Genomic DNA, 25,415 nt, shown 5'->3' on the forward strand with positions numbered 1-25,415 from the left:
TGATGCAAAGCCTCCTTCTTATCCGACTATTGATTGCATCTTGCTTGATTCAGCCTATTTTTGTCCACCATCGTCTCTTGTCCTAGTCCTAGCCTCCCCCAATCCTTCTCTGACCTCACCTCACCTCAGACTTTTTCCCCCTCCCCCTCTCCCTTTGCCCTCCCTCTATCTAGCCTTACTAGATCGAGTGTGAGTGTCGATTTCTTCCCTTTCCTGCCCATCTGTTACCTTGCCCACCCACTACCTCATGCATCGTGTCAGCAACAGGGCTCGTATGAGAATAAGAAAATAAACCGCAGCAATCGAACCCGAAATCAGCCAAGATAAGCCCAACCCAACCAGGGGACCAACCAATTGTGTCCCGCTTTGGCGAGCTGAGCGAAATCCACGAGTAATTGTCTAGTGCCGTGGGGATCGCCAATACCCGCACTCGCAGTCCGCACTCCGGCACAAGAATTGAGAATCGTGGTCTGTGTGCTGTTGCGTCTCGTTTCATTTGTGCCGTGATGTGACGTGACAGAGAGAGAATCGAATTCGACAACTACAAAAACAAAACCCACCGAAACGATACATCGGACACTTGATCAGCTGCGGCTGGACGCTGTGATTCGCCATGACCAGGCCCTTGATCGTCAGAGCGGGTGCGTATTATTTTTCCTTCTGCCTTGCTGTTCTTCGTCTTGCGTCCACGTCGTCCCCCCCCTGTCACCTGTGTTTTGTTGTGCTTCATTCAATCAATCAATTGCACATCACTGCATCAGGCAATGGCCTCGTTTTCCCCATCTTGCTCTTGCTCCCTCTTGCAGACACAATCGTCACAGACCAGGCCAAAACCCCCCCTTGTCCGCGCGCGTGCATTTTCATGCTGCCCGCCTGTGATTCTGCATCTTGGTTGGCGTCTTTTTCTCGACCCCCCTGCTAGCAGCTAGATTTGGCCTGCGGAATTGTGCCTGTCACTGGCTCCAGAAAAAAAGGGACCAGCAGGATTTCGCGCCACCCCCGTTTCGACCTCGCTCGATGTTATTAGCCTGTCCTGTCTGTCTGTCTGCGCGAGCATTGATGCGATAAAGGGAAGAAAAGAACAACTGCCTAACTGCTGACCGGGGGTCTGTTTCTGCCTTTCTTGTCGTTTCATCTTCTCATCTGCCGTCTTGGTTGCAAGTCCAGATTGTGCTTCTGCTTCTTTTCTGCTTCTTGCTTCTACTTTCTGCTTCGGCATTTGTGTTCCTATTCCTCCCACCGGCTCACCAGCAGCTTCCTTTCTTCCCTTCTCTTCCATCTTTTGGCCCCCCTTGCGCCCCTTCTTTTTTTTAACCACCTTTGCAGCATCTGCCTTCTCTCGCTCGCTCTCTTTGACTCTCCTTCACTCCCAAAAGACCCCGAAAAAAATAATCCCCGTTACCATTTTCCCGTTTCTTTTCTGCCCAGTCCGCGACGCGAGACACGCGAGCATTGATTGCTTCACTCAACGCCCATCGAGACTGACCGAGCGCCCTTCTCTCCCCCTTTGGCACGAATACAGACACGATTGACTTGCAACATCACCACGCCCCCTCGACCCAGGATCACTCCGCACCCCGAGGTCATACGGGTCATACGATATCCCGAAACCCCTTCTCCAACCCTCCTGTGCTGCTCGCTCCGCACCAGGCCGAGACCCTTCGCGAAGTCGCCCACGAGACTGCCATCGCGCAATCCCGCAGTCCCTGGGCTGCCACCGACACAGACAACGGCCGACCGAACGCTGAAATTATTGCCGACGGCATGGACGTGTATCAGCAACATCAGCACCAGCAGGACTCGCTGGCCGTCGCCCAGAATGGCGGCATGGCCGACGACGACGACATCGAGGAGGATGGCGACCTCGATGACGACATGATGGATCGCATCTCCAGTTCTCCTTCCATCGAAGATGGTGCGTGCAGCTCTGTTGTCACTCCCGTGGCCTGGCCGCGGCGAGTTTCTTCCCTCTCTTGCATCCCACGGACCCCCTGGACGTCACTGCACTCGCACCCTCACTTTTCCTCCCCATCTCCAGCTCCCAGCACAGCAGACACAGATTCCCTACAGCACAATCGCAATACCCATCGTCATCTTCTCTCGGGTGAGTATGCGGGCCGCAGCCACGACGACGATGACAACGAAGACGGCGACAAAAGACACGTCGACAGCTACGTAATTGGCCAGTCAGACGACGGCAGTGAGACGCAAAGCTTGGAGACCAAAGGCTAGGATCCCGCGGTGGACAAGGATGGCAACGCGTTGGCACACGATCCCGACAGTCAGCATGTTGTCGTTGCCAAGGACGACACGTACTTTGCGGAATGCGACTGTGACTTTGACTGCAACGACCGTCACCTTTGCGCGCACGAGGCAGATTGTGACCCCGACATGTCGCTTACGATACCTTATAACAAGTCCTTTGAAGAAGATGATGATTCCGACTTTTCCCTCCCCGATGATCCACGCTTCATTGAATATGGTTGGGCGGCAGAATGCTTACATGAACCAGAGGACATTGATTTCGAATTCGTTTACGCCCTCCACACCTTCGTGGCTACCGTCGAGGGCCAAGCCAATGCAACCAAGGGCGATACCATGGTTTTGCTAGACGATAGCAACAGCTATTGGTGGCTGGTTAGAGTAGTCAAGGATAGTAGCATTGGTACGTTGACGGCTTGGTTCTACTTTGAAATCCATCCACGTTGGCTAACATGTTTCCAGGCTACCTGCCAGCCGAACACATTGAGACGCCTACCGAAAGGCTCGCTCGTTTGAACAAGCATAGGAACATTGATGTACGTAGTCCCTTCCATGCTGGAAAGGAAAAGGCCTTTGTTCTAACTAACTGTTTAATCAGCTCTCCGCCACCATGTTGACCGATCAGCAACAAGTGCAGAAACCAAAGACTGGCTTTTCTATTGGCATCAAGAAAAAGGCAACAGTCGCTTTTGCAGAGCCCACCTATCACGACTACTCTGACCACGACTATTCTTCGGAAGAAGAAGACCTTGACGAGATGCTAGAAGCTACCCAGACGAAGCAACAGTCGGCATCCGATGGCGACCCTGCCGATGACAGCGCCAGAGTGGAACCGCTCAAGACCAAATCATCCAAGGGCGCCAAGTCATCAGATCAGACACTGGACGAGTCTTCTGACGAAGAAGATCTCCGAGGAAGTCTCGACATTGTAGAGAAAAAGGGCCCCAGCATATCTCGCAACGGCAACATTAGGAACACCGACTCTTTTTTTAAGGACGAAACAGCCGAGACCAAAAAGATCACCCTTACGCCTAACCTGCTGCGGGATGACGCCCCTCGGGAATCCACTGACTCTGTCGGCAAGTCTCGGGCAAGCTTGGACAGGCTTGAGAACGAGCTCATGTCCGACAAGGACAGGAAGAAGAACAAGGACAAGAAGGACAAGGAAAACAACAAGGACAAGAAGCCGGGTGGTCTCCGGGGCTTCTTCTCGAGAAAAGACAAAAAGAGGTCGCCCGACGACGGGCCCGAGAGCGAGCCACGCGACAGCGAGGAGCGCTTCTCAGAGGAGCATTCGTCTCCCGAAAAGGCCAGGCAGCCGGCCAAGCTACACAAGCCGCAAGCCCGGATCGAGCCAACTGTTAACAACAAGGCGCCTCAAGCTTCCACCGTGGAGCTGGCCTCGTACTTGGCGGAAACCCGCGTCAACGACGTCTCCAATGTCCCCCCGCCCTCGATGCGCATCGTCAACCCCGAAACGAACGAGACGCATGAAGTCCCATCACACCAGCCTCCTCGCGGCCGCCCATCTCTGGATCAGCCGCTTTCTCCCACCTCCCGAGGCCAGGTGCTTCCCAGTCCCAGATCAGCTACCGCACCGCGTGCGCTCAACCACTTGGATCTATCCGATTCCGATGATGATGAGTCAGATGACGGTGAAAGTATCCTGGATCGGATGCCTCAGCCCAACAGCTCCAAGTCCGAGGCCCCCAAGGCATTCCAGGAGGAAGAGGTGGAAGAGCCCATCATCCCGGGCTCTTTCCCCGATACCAATCCGTTTTCTCCCAACTACAGACCTTCCCCTTCACCACAACCCCCAACCAAGCCGGAGACTCGCCCAGCCGCGGAACCATCTCCCGTATCTCCGGTTGCTTCATCAGAGCCACCTGCTCTTATGGTAGACACTTCGTCTCCAGAGGACCGCTCACCTTCTGTATCGCCCTCCCCGGAGCTTACCCAGACTGCAGAGGATCGATCCAAGAGCAGCTCCTCTTCCACGGGAAGCAAGGAACCGGCTTGGGACGACATGAAGCTTCGTGCCTTTTTCGATGAGCCCGAGCATATCCGCGACCTCTTGGTTGTGGTATACGACAAGACGGATGTGGTGCCCGCGAGCAGCGACCATCCGGTTGTAGGTCCTCTCTTCCGGGAGCAGAATGCCAAGTTGGCAGAGATAACAACGGTAAGTGACATCACCTTGATATGTGAAGAGAATCAAAAGCTAACAGGGTGCTAGCAACTTGACAACATGCTTGGAGACTGGCTGGCAAGGAAACAACGCACTCGAGGATCCCGCTGAATTAATGCGAAATTACACAGCCTTCTTATTACTTGTACATAATGTTTGTTCGAAGGGAAGCCTTGAGGCCCCTTATATTTTACCCACCCCACACGTTGATCGCTGTTTTGGAGGAAAATTCAGCTGCTGGATTCACGCTCATCCCGTCGCGCAGCGCACGGCTTTGTCATCTTCATCCTTTGTATGAGAAATCTTTTGTCTTTCGTTGTTGTTGTTGTTGTCGGACCAGATTTAGCCATCATGGGCGTTTGCGGGAATCCAGCGGGGGAAAAGAGAAAAAAAGAGTTTTCCAACATGACGACGAAATTTGAATGCGACAAATGCACCGCATGCTTTCTTGTTCTTCTTCTTGTTCTTTGTTACGGGCTAACGCCTTCAAAATCTCTTTTTTGTTCTTCCCGTCTTTCATATAAAGCTTGAATGAAGCTGGAGCCTCTTCTTTTTCATTTGTCATGTCAACATGTTTCATGATGAGATATACAACCACTCTTCTTCGCGCATACAAGTTTTTCACTCGGTTGGTGAGAAGAAAGGGCACTCACTACCTACATTGGCGTGGTTGCTTCTTTTCTTTTTTTCCGAGGAGAAATTTGGAGGGCATGGGAGGGGATAGGATGGGATTATTCTTTACAGGCTGCTTCTTCCTTTTTATTTTCGCTGTTGGTCAGGCAGGTATTTAAACTTTTATTTATGTCTCCTTTTTCTTCTTCTACTTCAAATTTTGTGTGTTTCGTTTCTGCTGGTCGTGTTGACTAACTGTGTTTTGTACGATATGGTTGCCTGCAATCTTTTGACTCCTTTCCCCCTTTTCTTTTTCTTTTTCTTGTTTTTTTCCTGGTTTCTTTTTTTTTTTTTTTTGTGTCTGTGTTTGGAGGAGCGGGATGGAAAGCATAGCCGATACATTTTCATTTTCTCTTGTGATGGACTAGATAGACCCTGGTGGTTTATTTTCTTTTTTCCATCTTCTGTTCTTTGGTGTCCCTACTAGTAGGGAAGAAGATCTTTCTATGATGGGATGTGGGATTTTTTTTTTAAAAAAAAAAAAAACCCTTATTACCCTTTTTGTGTCTTTTGTGTTTGTAGTATGTGTATTTTTTGGTGGTGCTGTGGGTGAATTTAGGAGAAGAGAAGAGAAGAGAGAAGGAGGAGAGTTTGGAGAGGATGGGAAGTGAAGGGTGATGATACCCATTTTTGTTTTGGTTTGTACTTTTTAGCTTCTTGAAGAGATGATGTTGTGATATATATATTTTTGCGTATTTCTACGTAACTGTCGTATTATTATTATTATTATTTTTTTTTTAGTGAAATATAAGATGTAGGATGATTGGAAGTGATTTAAAGTAATTTCTGGATGATATTGATGTGTTGAAGTATGTGATATTGTAGAGGACGGTTGGAGATGTAGCTGTAGACTTGTGGAGAATGATGAGTGTCTAGACATCTTTGGAGAGGTTAGTTGTATTCTTGTTGTTTGAGGAGGATGAGTTGGTGTTAGTTGATGTAGATGTTGTGAAATTGGTTTGGGAATACGTAATTGTTAAGAAAGCCTTTGTTTAGTTGGGGTTACGAGCAAGTGGTGAGAGATAGTCCAGTAGTTATTTTTGTTTTGCTGTAGGGGTGTTACTGAGAGGTAAAGTGATTGATTGGTTGACGGTTTGTCTTAATAGCAACAGCCATAAGTATCTAGTTATCTAAATACACGATTAAATCCCCATCTGGGCGATAGGTTGGTAGGAACCAGTTCTGTCTTAATCAGAAGTAACGTGATGTATGTACTTTGCAATGTGAAGCGTGAAGTGAGGATGTAGATGTAAAGGATCGTTAGAATATTTAGAGTGATGAATTTTCTTTTTCTCTCTAGTTGAGTGAGTGATTGAGTTTGATAAGACATGGTTATTTAGAACTCGGTTATATGATGTTTGCTTTCCGCAGAGTAATACACTCAACTACCTTACCTATCGATACTGAGAGACTCAACGCAGGCGAAGGCACTAGTCAGCTGGATTACTAACTATGTGGATAGATTCAGACAGCAAAGTGGATTAAGTAGTTGAATGGCATATTTTTCTAGAGCTATGGAGTCGAGACTATGAAACGAGATGCTGTTCGGTGGCTTTCGAGTTGTTTAAATGATTCTATGTGTTGGCTGTGATTATCTTAGTGGTAAAATGGAAAGTCTGTTTTGGAGAAGTGTTGAACCGTGGAGGGGGTAATTGCCATGATAGAGAATTTTTGATAGATTTGGGTGGGTCCGTTGAAGGTTATTATGAGTTGACGGGGAGTCTTGGGAATAGTGTGTAAGTTTTCAGTATTTGTAAATGATTGCTTTGAGTGATGTGGCAGCTTGGTAGAGAGGAGCGAGTACTGAAGGAAAGGTAAATGATCGATACCTGTCCGAATAAAATGGTAGACTGAGCCTCTTCATATTCTTGAAGAGTCCTCTTTCCATGAGCTTGCTTGACAGGTAAATGATATCAATATATTCTGACCTGGTCTGTCATCAAGACATATCAGTTCATCGTCTTCTCACATGCTCTCTCATGTTCAAACACCACACCCAGGAACCAAACATCACAGCAGACAATCGTGGGCATCAGAATTCATCATTGTCGTCAACGGTGCGTCATATTTCCCTAGCAGTTGGACAATACGTCTTCCCTTCTCCCGCCGCAATGCAGCATGCATGCGCGCATGGCAATAAAAGCAACCCGTAGCACCTCTCTTTCAAAAAAACAAGACAGCAGCAATTGAAAGTCTGCATGCGCCCCCCTCCTTTCCAGAGATAAAAAAACCCGATAAACCCGGAGAGTTCTGAGAAGAAGAAAAAAAAAGACAACAAACACAGGAGTGCCAAAACAAAAGCCTTTTTGTGAACTGTTTAATCTTTTTTTTGTTCTCCGTTGTTGTGTGTGCTTTAAATGCTTTATTTTTGTTTTCTCTATCGTCACATCCACACCCGATGATACCGACAGAACTTTCCCTCTCTCTCTCAAGTCCCCGTAAACGCCTAGGTCTAAATTTAGACCTCCGTTGTGACCTTGGCCTTGGCGTTTGTGACCTTGACACCGATCTGCTTGGCGCGGGAGATGATGTCGATTCGCTTTCGGGATGAGACGGCGCTGGCAATCCTGTGGAAAAGAGGTTAGTCGAGGGGGAATGTTCCAGAGACAAGATGGAAGAATGACGTACTCGGCAGCGTGGGTTCGGTTGTGCATCAGCAGCAGCTCAAGGTCCTTGACGTTGTGGACGAGGAAAGCCTTGTGGCCGGAGGGAGTCAAGAAACGGGTCTTCTTGTTGGAGCCATAGCCGATCTATCATTGTATCCAACGTCAGCGCTTTCTGTTCCTTCGAATTGGGATTCTTCAGCGGGAGAAGGAGATTGCTCCTCTTCCTCTCCTGCCTCATGGGCAAAGTCGTACCTTGGGCATGCGGATAGTGCCCCTGAAACGTCTGCGGACACGTCCATCGATACCCTTGGGCTTTCTCCAGCTGGCACCGACACGATCGAACCGGTCACTCTGGTGACGGTTGAAGGTGGTCTTGTCTGCAAGTTCCTAGTTAATTCCGTATTCCAACGCCTTGATTTTGCAAGAACAAGAGGGAGAAAGAGGCTCGATTCGGGGTTCTCGTTCTTTTGCCCTATTTCAAACCAATCCAACTGCGCTTCAATGTCGTCCTCGTAGAATTTTTTCCTCCATTCGTCGTGTGGGCTATCGAAGGCAGTCGGAAAGAGAAAGAATAGGGCAAAAATAGCGAGGGCGACCGTATCTCGAGGATCCTTCTCTTCTCTCATTCAAATCGTGGTAAAATTGACGTACGCTTCTTGACGATGGGGACGTGCTTCTTGGCGGCGACCATCTGGAACAGCGAGAATCGTTAGATTTCCGTAACTATGAGGATCTCGCGAGAGAAATTGAATCGGCATAAACGTACCTTGACGGCTTAGTCGGGCTGTGGTTGATTATGTCCGGCGTGATGCTTCACTCGATGCGAAATTTTGGCGGATGCCACAATCGGTAACACTAAGGCAAAGGGTTTAGGGCACGCATCACGTGTGGGCGGTGCGATCGTGCAGCCTCTGCGACTTTGTTTGGCAGGCGCACCAGAAAGACAGCTGCGGAACCCCACTAACCCACCAGTACGTACTCCGATCTGCCACCTGCGAAAAAAAAAAAAGTTGCAGCAAGGCTTATCGTGCGGCCCAAAGAGGGATAGCGCACATTAAGGGCACAAACCCTCGCGCTGTTCCGCTGGAGGCGCTGGTGGCCGGGACGCAAAAAAATCCGTCCTAGGCGAAAAGGGGACCAGCACCATCACGACGAGAAGCGAAGCGAGACTGCAGCAACGCAACAACTCAGACATACCACCAGCAACCATGTCGTCAACTCAGAGCGTGCAATGCTTCGGCAAGAAGAAGACGGCCACTGCCGTCGCCCACTGCAAGGTTAGTGGAAACGAAAGAACGAGGGCGATGTTATAAGTTTGGAGGGAGGGACATGGAGATGGGGATGTGATGTGCAAAAACCGGGAGATGTGGGCAGACGTCATGGAGGAATTTTTCTTTGTTTTTGAGGAGATGGGCGCGGATTCGAGATTTCAAGATTCATATCGACATGTGGAAATGCTGACATTTGGCTCTCTTCTAGGCTGGCCGTGGTCTCGTCAAGGTCAACGGCCGACCTCTGTCTCTGGTCCAGCCTGAGATCCTCCGCTTCAAGGTACGCACGCAATCCTTTACTACTCCTCTCTGATACGATTCGAAAAGCTCTGTGGCCGCCTCCAATTCATCCCGAGACGAATCCCTTGTCAAACATTGAAAACCATCAAACTTGGAGGGGAACGACTTGGCAGATGATATTGGAGACGGCCACAAATCGCTGGAGATGACGGAACAACCCGAGAGAGAACGCATATACTAAGACTCCTGCTTCCTTTAGGTCTACGAGCCCCTCCTGGTTGTCGGCCTCGACAAGTTCGCCAACGTCGACATCCGCGTCCGCGTCACCGGTGGTGGTCACACTTCTCAGATCTACGCCATCCGCCAGGCCATCGCCAAGTCCCTCATCGCCTACTACCAGAAGTACGTCGACGAGCACTCCAAGAACCTGCTGAAGCAGGCCCTCGTCCAGTTCGACCGCACCCTGCTGGTCGCCGACAACCGCCGCTGCGAGCCCAAGAAGTTTGGTGGTCCCGGTGCTCGTGCCAGGTACCAGAAGTCTTACCGATAAACGGTTTGTCTGGTGGCGTTTTTGGCGCTGTTGGGAGTTGGCAACGGGGAAGAAGCGAGGAGGAACAAAGAAGAAATGGTCGAGAGAAGCATCTTGCGCTGCTGTTCCTTTTGCAGCTTTCAGGATGTGGAATACAAAAGGGGCCGGAGTCGCATATCCCCTGGCACGGGGATAGGTTTCCCACTGGCATTTGCATGGCCTTGCTTTGGGCGGATTGTAACGGGTCTGGCAGGCTAATGAAATCTTCAAACGTTTACAAAGTGCAGCAGAGACGTGCTTGAATGTGAATGTTTGCGTGCGTGTATTCTAGGGGCGTGACGCGTAAAAGGTCGTCACGTAGTCTTAAAAGAAATGCAAAGCCTATGAAGCCATCATGTCCGTTCACGATGATGCCAGACTGAGAGGACCGTAATCTCACAATTGATGTCCATGGCCCAATTGCCAAGCACAACTCTTCAAAAGACTTGATGATGTACCAGATGCCAAACACGACATATCAGTACGCCGATCTCTTTTTCACAAGACCTTCTCAATGGTTATAAATTCTCGCGACACGTGAGGCAGCAGAACTCAGTAATCACGAGCAGCCATCTATCAACGAATCCTCAGCCCATTCTCAATGCTACTACAACACGTTCGAGAACCCCATCATTGGCGGAGAGATCTGGTTTTCAGGTCGGGTATTTCGCCCCCATGATATGCATCGAAACTTGCCCATATCCATTCACAGTCGCTTCCCACTGGCTTGAGTGAGTAATGGAGCTAAATATATCATGGTAGCTGAAAAGCCCAAGGAGTAATTTCGAACATGATGCAGGCATTCCGCTGCCCCGTTTATCCTCGAGATTGAAAATATTATCCAGCCCTCGCAAACAAACAAATTCGTATCCGTAAATGCCAAGGTACAATTGTGATGATGACCCAAGGTCTGTACATGCTCTCTGCTCAGAGCATAGCAACCATTACCCAACTTCAAGATGTCCACACCATTCTCAGGCTCAATGTACTGTCAACCACATCTCAGCGAGGATACTTGCTGAAATATAAACCTCAATAGCTCTCTAAATAGTCCCTTTTTTGCATTTCATGAATACTGATTAATTCGTGGTCCAGGTCCTTGCTTTACTCAGTATAGAAGTGCTCCAAGACCAGTGTCGCTGCCCGTATCCGCAGCAGGATAAAGCAATCAAGATAGGATCTTCTCCCAAAGACTAGACAAACATCTGGCTCTCTTATTAATGAAGGGTCTCTGGGACACATCTCAAGCACCCCAGCTCAAAGAGCCAATCGAGTAAACGTATAGGTTTAATTAAGAATATCCATCAAAGCAGAGCTCAATAACCTCCATAGACCCAAACGACTCTAGCACTTTTCCATCTACCCAATCCTGATCGAATATACTCCATATACACCCGCCCAGTCCCCCAAACGCCAAGCATGGATAAACAATCACTCAACTCAGAAAACTCCCATTCAAGGAGAGTCTGACAAAATCATCCGTGTCTTTGCCTGTTTCAGAGCACTCATCCTCCTCCCCGTAACCAATTTCGACCATCCATTCAAACCTGTCCAGCCAGCATGCCTCTCACGCGGCTCCTCCACAGACCGCCTGACATCCTGCCTCTCGTCCCGTTCACGCCCGTCCGTGGCCGGAAACCTCTAATCGTTCCACGACACCAAGTCCCGCTGGCGTCCATGCTCATCAAGCTCGACAACTTCAGGTGCCCACTCGCCACGCTCGTCTTCAGCCTGCAGTTCCGCCATTTCCACCTCGACCTCCTCGCCGTCTTCCATCATCACCTTACCCTTTCTCAGGTAATCAGCATGCAGATCCCACCCGAGGGCCACGACTTCGGCTTCCACTCTGGCGAACGCGGTGCCGACTTTGGTCTGTTCGGGTGTGGCGTCAGTGCCGAGGCTCTTGAGGACCTCTTCTAGCCGGCGTTTGTAGATGATGAGGGCGAGCCTCAGCTCTTGGCTGTTGGAGCCGCTATAGTCCATGATGGACTCGTCCAGCCACTCGGAGCTGTAGTGAAGCTGCGCGGCAATGGTCTGGAGTAGCTTAGCAGCGAGTACTGGGCGGTACTCCGGCAAAAGATATGCCTTGAGGATGAGCTTGAGCACCATATGCCACCACTGTTGGATGCAGGCATCATTTCCAAGGTGCACGCCGACAATAAAGGCAAACTGCAGTTCCCCAACAACGTCAACTTCGGATAGCTCCTTGTTGGGTTCACTCATGACAGACATCATGTAGGACGTTGCATCTGTAGCAGCCAAGCTTCGAGCGGCTCCCAGAGTATTAGCAGAATATGTCTTTGAGTGCTGCGAGAAGCTGAAGTTGAGTTCTCTCGATTGGAGCACATGGTTTGCGAATCTTATTTCAAGCTCCATCTCTGCGCCCAAAAGGACAGCTCCCTTGACACGATCCGTTGTATCGACATGCCAACTGCTGGCGTGCTGCCCGGTAACGCGGCTGAGCACCTGTTCGATGACGTGCCCAGATAACTGTTTCCATATCTTCCATTTCTCATTCGCTGCCTTTTGGACGGTTGTATCGAGCTTTTCTCCCTCTGGATTGACGGACGAGGGGTCATTATAAGGGACGAGCTTGTCATGAAATCTGTCGAGGTTTTCAGCTTGGATTCGGGCCTCTGCTCTCGAAGGTTCAAGCACGGTCTCGTTGAACTTGTCCCATTGCAAAACATGAACTTGGTGTGTGCCAGAGGATACAATCCAGAAACCAGTCCTGACGGCGCCGCTGTCGGGATGAGTTACCCAGAAGAAATGAGGGCCGGGCGGGATATCCCTGATGCCTCCAAAGTGCCTGGCAGTGAATGAGGTTGTGTCGTATCCCACGAGATAAACTTCGGGCAGATCCAAAATGAGGAGCACGTCTCCTCCGCCCATGGAGTGGCTTATGGACACACTGTTTGATAAACTCGACGAGTCGTCTCGGATCTCTGTCCGAGCATCGCTAAACTGAACTTGTTTTCGGCTATTCAGGTTCTCAGGTGGTTCCAGAGGAGGAGGTGGACTATCCTGCCGTTCCTCTATATCCATGGGCTCGTCGGGTTGGACAACATGAAGAGATCCATAGGGATGGGCACCGAGAACGGAAACCGACTTGGGGGACATTGTTGAGCGAGCACTCGAGCTGGATTTTCTGGGCCCGCCTATAGGCAGAGGCGATGCCGGGAACGGCCTCTCGCCAGCCATGCTTGTACAAATGCGATACTTGTTGCTATGTGATGACGGCTGTGATATGAGCTTTGTTCTGCTGGTAATGTAGGTTTTGATAGATGGTGATGCTGGAGCTCGATGCGGGGCAAAGACGAGGCTGCGCGTATCCCCGCAAGCTCTTATCGTAAACAAAACTTGATAATGCGACTTTATCAAGAAATCCAGATACAAATAGGATCAAGTATCAGCTGCGGTTGATATGAGAAAGACGATGTTGAAGCTCTGGATTGCCGTGATGGAAGGTGTGAGGTTGACGTGCAAATTGTTTGGTGGCGTTATCCGCTCTATACCCGCTTTAGCTATCTGGAAGGCACCGCAAACCCAGAAGGAAGCAGCACAACAGCTCGTCTAATGAGATGCATTTAGGCCGATTTATTGTGGCACATATAACACATAAAAGAACAATTAACGAATTAATTTCATCTAAGGTGAAATAGTAATTATTTTCAAGATGCCGGTATTATGTGAAGTGCAGCATGCCATATCTATATCCACCTACCAGTTCATGCAAAACAAGGCGCTAAATAGGGAACAGCTTCAGAGGGTGTGAGAAACACCAGCAACACCAAACAAACGACAAAACGTCAAACCAAGCCCGTCACTGCTAGTCCCTCAAACCAACTCTTTTAGCTGCCGTTCTGGCAAGGCACAGAGACAAAGTCTGTCACTGCCACTAGTTTCACCCAGGCCCTGGAGCCAAGCTCGCACTACGCGCCTTTAGCATGCCCGACGGTTGGTGTTTTTTTCCCACAAAAAAAACCTCCCAAGAGACATCGTTAGTGTTGGGGGTGTCAGTCCATCCAGCAGCTAAATAAGAAGCGCGTGGTGGTTCGACTCAATTTAGCCTTTTGGCTAGGCCATCTGTTTTCCACGTTTTGTTTTGGAATAAGAGATGATGTGATGTGTACCATTTAGACAGGGGTAGATGGGGATGTTTAAGGGTCTTTGGGAGTTTGACACGAGTGTAGCTGTACATGCGCATGTATTGGAACATCTACATGATACACCTTGGAGTAGCTTCACGACAGGCACCATCCGTCTGCAGCTCGACATTCGTTATCCGCTGGCTCTCCTTGTGCCATCACTTGTGGAAATATCAAAAGGAATCATAATTGATTATCGTAATAAGAAAATGAAAGAAATATCCTCCTTTCCCCCCCCTACAAAACGTCTCCTCAACAAGCAACAAGTGGTGGTTTACCAAGGCCGGCAAAACCAAAAACCCAAAGAGTAGCATTTCCGCCCACCATGTCAGCACTCTCACAAAGCCCAACAAGCGTCTCCTGATTCCCGCAGCGAACACTTTCCAGGGCCCATGCCATCATCAGATCACCCGGATAGACCGGCATAACCCCGTCTGAAGGGGCGACGCTCCCTTTCAAATATGGGAAACCCGCGCGGCCACTAACACAATACGCACATCGGATATCTCGCATCATCTTCGCGGTCTGCTTCGGGGACTCGGGGCAGTGCTTACGGGTTTTCGGTGCCGGTCAGCTCCTTGTGTCCCGTTTGGTCAAGAGAACAGGCGGCAGTCTCGGGATCGTTGCGCTTGCAACGAATCAAGCTGAAAACTTGATATGAAAATCAAAAAGTGCCATGGATTTACATCTATCTTGTTTATTAGATTGGCACCACTTTTTACGACTCACATTCAACACATCGAAACTACATACGTGGACTATCCATTGCCCCGTCCATCACAGCCCTACCAAAACGCTCCGCAGCATGACATCCAACATAAACTCGTATAAACCACCATGCTTCCCCAGATCGCACTAAAATAACAACAAAACACCCACGATGTTCCCCCCCTAAAAACTTCCGCCCTGGTCACTCACAGCAACACAGTGCAAGGCGCTAAGCAAGGGGTGCGCAGAAGAAAAAAAAGTGTCGTCGCACGACAAATAAAAGAGGGAACGATGGGAGAAAAGCGCAAGGCGAATGCTTAGTCTTTCCTGGCGAGGGGGGCGGTTGTTCCCACCGCGGACGCCGCCTTTTGCGTGCCGAACCCGCTGTCACATTGACGTCCATTTTCTTGTTTTTGCCCTTTTTTTGCCCCCTTGACTGGTTTGTAGGCGTGGGTGGATTTGTGCTAATGCTAGGCTTTTGTTGGTGAGGTGAGGCTATCGAGAGGAGGGAGGGTGTGTGCGTCTTGGGGTTTGGCTGCGATGCTACCATTACTCAGAGGAAAGACTCGAATTGATATCGAATCTCTGCGTACCTGGCCTGTAGAAGAAGAGCTCAGTTATTCTGTTCATTATGAGCATCATCTCATTACCAAGCCAAGACTGATCTTTCCATGGAGAGGCTTATACGCCAACTTACGGCTTATACAAATAGCATCCGGCAGTCTGCACCATTGCCCTTCGTACCATCACATTTCGCCCCTCCCTCCGGTCCTCTAGCATACATGTAGCACTCTTCCAGAAACCGTCCATCTGTTTAGTTGCTTTTTATTTTCGAAATCATACACCCACTAAAGCAAACCATGCAACCCAACCCGGGCGATCCAACAAAGCCGTCCAAAACCCGTCCTAATGCACTCTAAAACCACGGGCCCAGCCTTGTTGCAAGTCGTCTTAACCAACGGCCGCTTTGCTTGTTTCTACTAGTTATTCTCGATGATCATACTACTACATATAAATCATCGAGACTTGGTTGTACAGTAATCTATATCACATACATCTACGCAAAGTGCAAATCAAGCCGTAAGCGCTCTTCAACGCCAATCTCACCAAACCCACCTGATATAAGAACAAAACCCCCAGCCTTATTTCATCACACCGGTCTCAGTACAGAATCTGTTATCTACAAATACAACACAAAAAAGAAAAACATCCATCTTCATTAGTGCCACTATCCATCTCACCAACAAGCCGGGCCCTTCAACCGGTCCTCCCGCCAAAACCCGCCCACACACACACACCCTTCGTCACCCACGTCACAGGTACACATAAAACCGAACCAATTTAGACCAGAAAAAAAAATCGCCCAAGACTAAATTAAATACATCGTCCATAAGTCCAACCAAAATAAAAAACGAAACTTATGCCGCGCCCCGAACAAAACGTTAAAAACAGGGCCTTGCGCTTCCCCTTTTTTTGGTCTCTTGGTCTGCATCTGCACACGCCCCCCTTTAGTGTGAAGCTTTGTTTTTTGTCCCTTTTGGTAGATGTAGATACAGTAGAGGGACGAACGAGGTTCCCATCTTCGCGTCGTCCCGCAAGCCCTTCCCGCGGTAGATCTCGCCAAGACTTTTCTAGAAGCCGATGGGCTCTTTTTGATCTTATCTGGTACATTCCCATTGCGCATCTTCTTTTCCTTTCGACAATTTGTCTCATCGATCGAATTTCTTTCATTCCTGCCAAAAACTGTCTAGCATGTCTACTCGTACACCAGCTGCCCATGTTCCCTCGCGTTACACTAAACAAATCCGCAGACCAAAAAAAGAAGCCAGCATCGAATATTCTAGCGCTCTTCTCACCTTCACACTGACAACGTAAAAAAAAGAGAGCCTAGTCAATATATAATTAGAACCCCCCAAGCATGCAGTATCCCGATGTGTAGCACAAAAGAAGAAAAATCTTCGTCCATCAAAACAAAAACTTGAAACTTTGCCTCACTCTCGCGTGGCTTTGCTATTTTTATTCTTTTTTCTTCGCCCCTTTGAAGCTCGGCGTTTTCGAGGCAACTCTCCCCCCCACGGTCCACGTCACAGCCTCGTTTACGCCTCTTGTCGAGCATCATGAATCCTACTCAACATAATGCAACACAAACCAATTATAAAATAAAAAATAAATAAAATAAATAAGACAAATCGCCTAAACCTCTCAAAGTCCCAACCCAACCCACACACATACTAAATCCCACAAAGTCGCACACGCAGACACTATACCTTAGTAGTACCGCTACGCCCATCCCACCACCACCGAGAAAATAAATAAATACATAAAATCCGAACCCATGTCTTTTCTTTGTGTAGCCACATCACACGCCGTAGCCGTACCGTGCTTGTCACACCCAAGCCCAGCCTGACGGGGCCTTTTTTTTTTCTTTAAATTCTTTTTTAAATTTCGACACTAACTAGCTTTTTTCCTCTTGGCGCCGCGTCAGTCCCAACCGCATGGCACGCTGGTTTAGTGTCGATTTCTTGATGCGAGACTAAATAAGGCTTGCAACGTGCGTAGGGTCCATGAGGCGCCGTCATGGCGGGTGGAGGGTTGCTTGGATATGTAGTTTGCTTGGTGTTGTCACTTACACATGCATCATCGCATCTTGTTTATACACACATAATATATATATGATATGATACCTATATATATATAACAAGCATCGTATCGTATCGTTATCCTCAACTCTCGACACGCATATTATACCAGTAATGACTGTTTAGGTGGTTGCTGCTATCGTATACACTTCTCTCTCGACGGACAAAAAAAAAAGAGTAAAGAAAAAGAAAATGACGTTACAAACAAGCGTTACACAAATCGTTCTTTCGCCGCAATGTCTTTACGAAAAAGGGCGTAAAATAGTTTCCATTCTTTCCGGATTCCGTTTTTTTTTCTCCTTCATTTTCCTTCCAAATGTTTTCCAAAGCCCTCCACCCCCTGGGTTGCTTGCTTGCTTGCTTGCATCAAGTCTGCCGCCGCAGGGCCCAAGAGTCACAGCCAGTTCGCGTCTTTTACGACACACAGCCCCATTTCCAGCGCTCTGAGCGTTCCCTTCACTTGACAAAAGTCGTATCGCGTTTTTCGCCTTGCGGCGATACAGAAGCAGCTTCTTTTCCTCAAGAACCAGCCACCGGGAAAACCCCCTGGTGCTTCACCCGCCGTGGTTTCAGTACTCCGTATCCTCTGCGCCGAACCGCCCCTGAAAATTGCATCACGCCATGAAAGAGCCGACCATCCCCGGAGTGCCTCTGCCAATGCAACCCCCCCAGTAACCGTAGACCAATGCCCTCCCAAATGCGGGAGTGCGAGAGAGCCGAAGAAAATATTGAAAACACACAAAAAAGGAAATTTGTTCGAACATGGGTAGAAAAGGGAACAAAAAAGAAAAAGAAAACCACCTCAAACAGCGCAAATCAAACACGGGTGCCGCCTTAATTAAGATGCTGGCCAGCAAAGTACCCAAACCCCGAGAGGTACACCCTGAAATCCGGGCAACATCCCACAGAGATATTATTTCCTCCAGAGGCCGAGTTTTTTACAATCCAGCCTCTTTCATCCTGCCGCCGGGGTGAAATAGAAAAAAGAAAATCATTATGTCCAACGCGTGAAGAGGGGAGGGGTATTTGCGACCAGCAAAAGTCAATATATGCCCAGATCAATGGTGGCACCAAAGCTCACCAAGTCATTAATCTAGTGGCTTGGGGGAGGCGCTCCATTTGCTGCGTGATAATTAGCATGAGGGGTGGTTTTTCAATCATGTTGCAACTCTGGTCGACGACGTACATTGGCTATACATGTTCTGCTGGCTGGGCTGAGCATAGGGAGAGTGAGGCTGGTAGTTGGAGTACATGTGGCTGGCTCCGTATTCCGGCATGGGCTGTTGTCCAACGTTGCCAGAAGGGGGAGCAGGATACTGGTTGGGCTGGTATCCTATCGGAGGAAGCTGGACAGGTCTCGTGGGGTATCCAGAGGAAGACGCGCCATCGGGAGCCTGGGGGTCACCACCACCGTTTTGCGCGACATTAACTGCTGCTGCCCTCTGTCGCTCCTCTTCAGCCTTGCGCTGAGCCTCCTCCTCCTTCTTCCTCTGCTTCCACTCTTTGCGGATCTCCTTGAACTCTATATTGCATCATCTATTAGCCATGTATATTCCCAGGGGCGTGTTTCGTAAACGATTGGTTCGTGTCAGTTTTCTCTCAAGGCCACGTGGCTGAGCCTTCAAGTTTGGCAGTTGAACAGTTGCAGCTAGAGGTTTGGGAGGGGTAAAAGAGGTAAAGGTAAAAAAGGTGCGAAAATCGCAACCTACCTTCGGGAGTTCGCTTCTGGCCGTGAGACTGCATGGTGACGTGCGCGTTGAGATGGTTCAGAGTGCCGTAGGCCTTCTCGCAACCATTCCAGCCGCACTTGTACATGCGCTCGATTTCCTCATAACGTCTACGGGGGCGTTTGTGCTGCTGAGCGCCGGGGATGGGAACAAACGAGTAAACCTGTTTAAAGCAGAATTCACGTCAGTATGCGTACTTTGTGCTTAGTAACAGGGCTAGTTGATTGTGAGGGATTCTCAGGCAGACAAGATTGTCTCTGTCTCGAGTAGAATGATTCATCTTTTCTCTCTCTCGCACGCGCCCACTCAATTGCAGATGCGCGCCAAGATGAATAGTTGACTCTCCCCTCTCTCGACGAAAACAACCACTTTTTCCGCCCAATTTTCACATTTTTCTCTCTCGTTCCACTTCGGAACCCTCCAACACTACATTGCACGCATATACGTACCTGGCTAGGTCTCTGCTGGGGAGCAGACGCTGGGGATTGAGCGTAGACGGGGTGGCCGGGAGTCAAAGGAGGAGCTCCATGCTGGCTGTAGCCGGCCCAGTCGGGTCGGGGCTGCGCATACATGCCTCCGCTCTGATGGGAGTAGCCATGAGACATGTCTGGATTCGGCGCATACGGCGAGTGCTGCCCATAAGGGTAGGTTGGACTCGGAGCCGCAATAGACGGATCTATAGGCACATCGTTGTCAGAATTGACGGGGTGGGCTTGATGGCTAGGCCCATTGTGCTGGGGCATAGACGGACTGTTCTGTTGTTGCGCCATACCTCCGCTGCTCGCGCTGCTGGAAGGATGGTATGAACGCTGGATATGATCCGCCGAGAAAGACCCTGATCGCGCCGAGGGAGGATAGACGCTGTACTCCGAGGTGGGAGTCACAGAGGTGGGATAGTCTTGTTTCCCGGGGTACTGAGCAGCAGACGCGTGTTCTGCGGACGAGCCTTCAGAATGATGGTCGCCGAAACTGCTGGAGTAGGGCGAGGGCAAACCTGACTGCGAGAACTGGGTGGCACCGCGGTCCATAAAAACACTCGAAGCAATCGACGATGGCGAAGCCCAAAGACGAGTAGAGAACTCTTTACAAGTTCTCTTTTCCTTCTTCTTGTGATGTTTTATGCGAGGGTTATCAGCGACGTGATGTGGAAGTTGACAAGATGATCAAAACTTCCAAGTCGCGATGTTGATGGTTTGCGCTGGCTTTGCCCAGGAACGTGCTACCGAACTCCACACAAGGTTGGCGTGGAATGAAAAAGAGACGGCGTCCAGACAAGAACTAGTTTCCAAGCACTCGCGTCTCCAAGATGGTGCAGGGGGAAGGAAGAAATAGTAGCAGCCGGAGGCAGAGTGATGAGTAGGCTCCTCTCCGGGGGGGGACACTTGGTGTCGCGGTGGCGGCGCAAGCAGCAATGGCTAGTATATGTAATATCGCCGGCGGCGGCAATAGTAGCGCGGACTGGGGCAAGCGGCGTATACCGTAGCGACAAGTTGCCAAGTTGCTGTTTAAAAAATGCTCGGTTGATGGAGTTATTTGGGGTGCGTGATGCGCACTAGCTCCAGAAGTCCAGGAGTCTTGGTCCTTGGAAGCGCGGATCTTGCTGGGTCAGGGATGTCTTGCTTGCCCGCGATCAGGCAAGGTTTCGAAGGGGCTAAAGTAAAGCTAGGCGTCCGGTCACACAGATTGGGGACCCAACTACTAATATAGTGTTGAACGTAGGCCGGGGATGGGTGAGTACCAAGGTTCCAAGTGAGTCTAGCGTCTGACTCGAGCAAGGACCATGGGGCGTGTGGTTTTCTGGCTGAGAATCGCTCCGTCGTTTGAGTTGATAGAGAGACACGGGGCGCGACGCTGAAGCTGGGCTGGGCTTGACTGGCTGAATATTGAGGCGCTTAGTTCTAGAAACAAGAGATGTGGCGGGGCGAGGTTTGTGTCTGGCTTTCTGGGTTTCTGGGAGGGGAAGAAACTCTCTTGTCAGTTTATGACGGCGACGAGTTTTTTGCAGGGCGAGTTGGTGCGGGACGAAGAATTTTATACGGGACCACGCACGAGAGAGGAAGAAAAAATGAAATGCATTGGGGTGCTGGGGAAAGATGGACAGGCCTTGCAGAGGGTACAGCACGGGTGGAGGTACAGGTACAGGTACGGGCACAGGTACAGGTACATTGGCGCAATGGCTGGGGAGGAAAGAGTGGGACTCACGAGAGCGTCAGGGTTTATTTTATTTTGGAGCGCGACCAAAGCGAGAAACCCAGCGCTGTGGGAGCCAGACAGAGTGCAGAGGCAGCACAGTATCGTTCCAGCGGAGGTACGATCCGATAGCAAGGAGAGTACAGTACTGTACAGTAGAATCTGACCCAGTGCCAGTGACGCTGAGGGGGAGGGGGTGTGGCAATCGGGTTATTTCCGTCGTAGCGCGAGCGAGTTCTGCGCTTGGAGGAGAGATTCCGGCACTTCAAAGTCTGGACGAGAGACGGGCTCTTGTTATGGTGCCAATTGCCTGCGCGTTCCTGGAGCTCGAGAGGCGCGTTGCAGGCACTCAAGCAGTCAATCAATCAATCAATTCCCTTGCCTGACGACTGGGGGGTCCGGCGTTTGTTGGTGCAGGATCACGGTGAGGAGTGCATAGGAAGAGAAAAAAAAAAGAAGATTAATAAAAAAAATTCGATGGGGGTGGGCGGGTGACACTCAGTGCATGTACTCCGTACCCCCAGAGTGGACGCCAACTCAAAGGCAAAAAAAAAAGAAAAACACACGTCCTCGTACCTGTACGCAGCGAATGAGGTTCCAAATACCCTCCCTGTCCTTGCAGAGGGCGAACCTATTGCGTCGGCTTTTCCCCTCCCAGTTCAGTTCAACCCCAGCTGGGCTCAGTCAAATGCCTGCGGAAACTGTGGCGGCAGAGGAGGCGCTCTATCGGACACGACAGATGTGGCAAAGCTGAAGTCCTGCAACGTGTACTCGTACACTGAGTAATCCAAATCAAATCGTCGAATCGAATCGTATCGTACGGTATCGCGCCCCGGATGTCGTCGAGTCGAGTCGAGTCGAGTCGAGTCAACGTTCGAGTCTTCAGCACCACAACTTCGCCCCTCTCCAGTGTGCGACGTCGCCCGTGCCTCGTACTAGTCGAGATACCAAGCAAACCAAACGCGATTCCCAGCTACCGGGGTCCCTCGGTGGGTGCCCAGATACTGCTACTCTGTGTTTGTACAAGCACGCTCCCAGCAAGCGGGACAGCTGAAAGCCTGGAGATGATTCGAAGCCAGCCGCAGTGGAATGCGCGCGTACCCTTGCCCCGACAAAGTGGGCGGTCTCGTACAAGCCGTACGTACGAGCACAGTGCGCGTTTCCCGTGGCCGCACTCAGATAGTACTCAAGCAACGGGTATACTTGCACATACGAGCATCTTGTGGTCCTCGCATTCGCGGAGCGCAACAGATCTGCGCCTTTTTCCCATCAATGGATCGTTTTTCCCTCTCTTGTTTTTACTTCCTTCTGTCCTCTCCTCCTCTCTGAGCAATAATGGCCAATCACAAGCCCCCGACCAATGGAGACTTAGCATTGGCTGGTCCAGGATGTCACCAATGGAGCTTCTGCTGTCGTTGGGGGGGTGGGCTGAAGGGGGCTTCAAGGACCCATCCCCATGTCAGGCCGGAGGTAGTGCCATTAACGGCCAACGCTTGATTGCCTGACAGCACCGCGTATGTATGTACAAGAACGGGCAGACGAGAGAGGCGGCGCACCGTACAGATACAGAACCGACATAGCACGGGCCAAAGGGCCGCAAACGGAGATAATTGCGTTTGATGGGCGGCCATCCATCGCGGCCGCCGAGAGGGAAAAAGAGGAAAATAAAAAGGAACCTTGGCTGGTTCCCAATGCGTTTGTACATGTCTGTGTCTGTCAGTCTGTCTGTCAGTCTGTCTGGCTGTCCATCAAATCTGACTGACCGTGGCCCCAGACCCAGAGGAGACAAGACAAGAGTCGAGAGCCCCGAGTACCGTAATCAAGGCCCCAGCGGCTAGCAGCCCAGAGTAATGGTAATGGTTCCAGTGTGGCGCTAGTGAGAATGTCGCACGCGAGCCGCGGCCCACGCTGGCCAGTCCGCAGCACAAGTACATGTACGAGACGGTATGGGCACGATATTCTCCGCAGAAACAGTCCATCTTTCGTCCCACGCAGCCGCTTGTGTAACAGTGCTAAGGGCGTTCGATAGCCGGGCCATCTGGTCTGGAGTCGGCACCAAGTATCTGCAAAGCTGGGCTGGGCCTGCTGTTGCGGCCGACCATGTGGATGTTCGTTTGACGGCATTCTGATCTTGTCAAGGTTCGTCAATAATGCCTACTACTAGCAGGTTCCGGATCTATGGGCAGGTCGGTGCTGTACCGCTACGGGCAACCAAAGGCAGCCGTACCCGGTACAAGCTCGCTCTGTCGACGGCAGCGAAGCGGTATTGTGTATGAGTACAGTACAAGAGTCAGGACGAGAATATCAAGGAAGAGCAGACGGCACGGCATCTGCGCCTCCATGGCCCCTTGATGGTCGTTGCGGCACGGCACCCTCGACGCTTTTGTTGATGCCTGCACATCGTCACCATCATCGTCGTCGTCATATCGTCAAGCCTGTCCTGTCTCCCCCCAGCTCCGTGCATGCCTGTCCTGTAGAGATAGATTCAATGCTTGGAGATCAGCCCGTGGCCCCAGCGTCTGCCCTGGATCGTCCGCTAGTTTTGCAAAGCGCTACTACTCCCACAAGCCGTGAACCGCTCCTAGTGCTCGACCGTCTCAACTGAGGCTGGCATCGGCTCTGGACCGGTCAGGGTCAGCACTGTCGACGGCCGTTCTGGGCGCTGCCAGGGGTCCCAGCAATCTCTGCCGCAGCAGGCGACAGCTATATTGATGCATGGAGCGCCATCCTAGGGCCTAGGGGGAGGAGATGCCCTGGCACTAGCAGGAGATGCTATCTCGAGCTTCTACTTGCAGCGTGACCCTACTCGGAATAGCTAGTACCCGGGCCAACAACATGGAACCCAGGGCCCTGTTACTGGGCTGATAGACTCTCAACTGTCCATGGCCATCTCCAGCTTTCTGTCATTTTCCATGGCCATGTGCACCTCAGATGGCAAAGAGGGGAGTGGGAATTGCATGTGCGAGTAATGAACGATCCCGATGACCGAGCCAATGCCTTTGTCCTGCCTGATCCATTACGTAGCCACCTATTGCCAAGTCATGTCATTCGTTGATATTGCAAAAGAGGCGAGAGCTGTCAGCTGTTATGATAGGTCGCTAAATGCAGGCACCGCTCACGACTCTTAATCAAGGTACTCGTAGTCGACGCCCTCTAATAATAAACATCATGTACGGGTACAGTAAGAGTACCAGCAATGGAAAAGAGGGATGCGTGCCACTTTGCGGCCAAGGAGAGGTGCATAAATGACGGGGCTGAGGGTTTTATTTCGAAATACCACACATCACACATCATGCACATCAAATGTTACAGAGGTCAAGGATCGCAGGCACGTTGGATTTGCAATGTACCTGTACAGAACATGGAAGTAAGAGCAGGTGCTTCCTACGGAGTGCGCTCCGAGCAAAGGCGGTGCACATGTACATGCGCAAACATGCGATTCTCTGTGCTGCACGAGGTACATGTACAATCCCGGGCACTCAATTATCCCCCTCCGTTGTCGGTGCGCAGATCCAACTCTCGTCTCTTCTCTTCCTCTTCCTTGCCCGCAGCTTCCCATTTCCACCCACGCATAAAATTGAGGTCCTCGACGGCAACGTTATGATGCGATGGGTTGCAGGGCCTGGACTGCAGTTGCATGAGGATTGCACCGCCTTCTCCACTCCTGCGTTCTACATGCGGATAAATGGCTATTGGTCTCCGCTCCATGACAGCCATCCAACCTTGAATCATGCCTCTCGCCAGGGTCGTCGGTACAGATACAAGCAAACAAGAAACCAGCCCCCGGAGCAGATGTGCCACTCCGGGCCACTGCTCCGTATTACTAGCTGTACGCCGTGCCGGTCGAATCCTGCTGTCCTGCGCTGTGATGTGATGGATGTCATGGACACAAGAAGCGAGTGCCAACCACCATCTATCTGCTGATTGATATGCGACACCGTTCTTTCAGCCGCCCGCATTTCCCGGGGGGGCACGGGCGACCGAGCATGAGCATGAGCATGCCATGGCAGAACCGAAGAATACGAAGCCTGCACATACTCTGTGTCTGTCTCTGTGTCCGAGCTGGGCGTCTTGAAGGTTCGGTGCAGCCTGTGCCACTGTGCCGTGCTGTGTATTGCCCAACCTGAGACATACATGCAGAAATACCAAGGTATCCAGAGCGAGGGACCGCGACGTGATAGGCAGGCAGGCATGCA

At 50.5% G+C, this 25,415-nt stretch overlaps 7 protein-coding genes across 7 annotated transcripts; 2 read left to right on the forward strand and 5 right to left on the reverse strand.

Annotated features, from left to right (window-relative positions):
- Window positions 1-613: 613 nt before the first annotated feature.
- On the forward strand, window positions 614-4,561 carry V8C40DRAFT_275386 (SH3 domain-containing protein; the record flags this gene model as incomplete). Its single annotated transcript, XM_083220702.1, has 6 exons — window positions 614-641; window positions 1,523-2,186; window positions 2,283-2,665; window positions 2,725-2,798; window positions 2,861-4,444; window positions 4,499-4,561. 6 exons carry the CDS (start codon window positions 614-616, stop codon window positions 4,559-4,561), a joined length of 2,796 nt encoding a protein of 931 aa, XP_083071993.1.
- A 2,605-nt stretch (window positions 4,562-7,166) lies between these two features.
- Window positions 7,167-8,648, reverse strand: V8C40DRAFT_247779 (60S ribosomal protein eL32). Its single transcript, XM_083216402.1, has 5 exons — window positions 8,495-8,648; window positions 8,380-8,419; window positions 7,981-8,105; window positions 7,751-7,872; window positions 7,167-7,689 (listed from the first exon to the last, which is right to left on the reverse strand). The coding sequence occupies exons 2-5, from the start codon at window positions 8,417-8,419 to the stop codon at window positions 7,581-7,583; spliced, it is 396 nt and encodes a 131-aa protein (XP_083071994.1). The 5' UTR covers window positions 8,495-8,648; the 3' UTR covers window positions 7,167-7,580.
- Window positions 8,649-8,867: 219 nt separating this feature from the next.
- Window positions 8,868-9,790, forward strand: V8C40DRAFT_247785 (40S ribosomal protein uS9; the record flags this gene model as incomplete). The annotated part of the gene is made up of 3 exons (XM_083216403.1): window positions 8,868-9,005; window positions 9,208-9,279; window positions 9,499-9,790. Exons 1-3 carry the CDS (start codon window positions 8,937-8,939, stop codon window positions 9,787-9,789), a joined length of 432 nt encoding a protein of 143 aa, XP_083071995.1. The 5' UTR covers window positions 8,868-8,936.
- Window positions 9,791-11,034: 1,244 nt separating this feature from the next.
- V8C40DRAFT_247787 (AAR2 protein-domain-containing protein) lies at window positions 11,035-13,300 on the reverse strand. Its single transcript, XM_083216404.1, has one exon. The coding sequence runs from the start codon at window positions 13,006-13,008 to the stop codon at window positions 11,449-11,451; it is 1,560 nt and encodes a 519-aa protein (XP_083071996.1). The 5' UTR covers window positions 13,009-13,300; the 3' UTR covers window positions 11,035-11,448.
- A 534-nt stretch (window positions 13,301-13,834) lies between these two features.
- On the reverse strand, window positions 13,835-14,192 carry V8C40DRAFT_247788 (uncharacterized protein). Its single transcript, XM_083216405.1, has one exon. The coding sequence runs from the start codon at window positions 14,083-14,085 to the stop codon at window positions 13,885-13,887; it is 201 nt and encodes a 66-aa protein (XP_083071997.1). The 5' UTR covers window positions 14,086-14,192; the 3' UTR covers window positions 13,835-13,884.
- A 4,016-nt stretch (window positions 14,193-18,208) lies between these two features.
- On the reverse strand, window positions 18,209-20,057 carry V8C40DRAFT_280016 (uncharacterized protein; the record flags this gene model as incomplete). Its single annotated transcript, XM_083221329.1, has 4 exons — window positions 18,209-18,424; window positions 18,489-18,824; window positions 19,012-19,192; window positions 19,479-20,057. The coding sequence occupies 4 exons, from the start codon at window positions 20,055-20,057 to the stop codon at window positions 18,396-18,398; spliced, it is 1,125 nt and encodes a 374-aa protein (XP_083071998.1). The 3' UTR covers window positions 18,209-18,395.
- A 2,475-nt stretch (window positions 20,058-22,532) lies between these two features.
- On the reverse strand, window positions 22,533-23,037 carry V8C40DRAFT_247798 (uncharacterized protein). Its single transcript, XM_083216406.1, has 2 exons — window positions 22,983-23,037; window positions 22,533-22,926 (listed from the first exon to the last, which is right to left on the reverse strand). The coding sequence occupies exon 2, from the start codon at window positions 22,922-22,924 to the stop codon at window positions 22,679-22,681; it is 246 nt and encodes an 81-aa protein (XP_083071999.1). The 5' UTR covers window positions 22,925-22,926; window positions 22,983-23,037; the 3' UTR covers window positions 22,533-22,678.
- Window positions 23,038-25,415: the final 2,378 nt, after the last annotated feature.

The sequence above is a fragment of the Trichoderma camerunense genome (assembly GCF_050948025.1).
Source record: "Trichoderma camerunense strain CBS 138272 chromosome Unknown V8C40scaffold_11, whole genome shotgun sequence".
Lineage (NCBI taxonomy): Eukaryota > Fungi > Ascomycota > Sordariomycetes > Hypocreales > Hypocreaceae > Trichoderma > Trichoderma camerunense.

Coding starts and splice junctions, on each gene's coding strand:
- V8C40DRAFT_247788 (XM_083216405.1), bottom strand. CDS start 14,085: ATGTCGAGCTGCAGACGGATGGTGCCTGTCGTGAAGCTACTCCAAGGT.
- V8C40DRAFT_247787 (XM_083216404.1), bottom strand. CDS start 13,008: ATGGCTGGCGAGAGGCCGTTCCCGGCATCGCCTCTGCCTATAGGCGGG.
- V8C40DRAFT_247779 (XM_083216402.1), bottom strand. CDS start 8,419: ATGGTCGCCGCCAAGAAGCACGTCCCCATCGTCAAGAAGC. Junction 8,106..8,379: donor CGTCCCCATCGTCAAGAAGC/GTACGTCAATTT, acceptor AGGAACTTGCAG/ACAAGACCACCTTCAACCGT. Junction 7,873..7,980: donor GCACTATCCGCATGCCCAAG/GTACGACTTTGC, acceptor ATACAATGATAG/ATCGGCTATGGCTCCAACAA.
- V8C40DRAFT_247798 (XM_083216406.1), bottom strand. CDS start 22,924: ATGTACAAACGCATTGGGAACCAGCCAAGGTTCCTTTTTATTTTCCTC.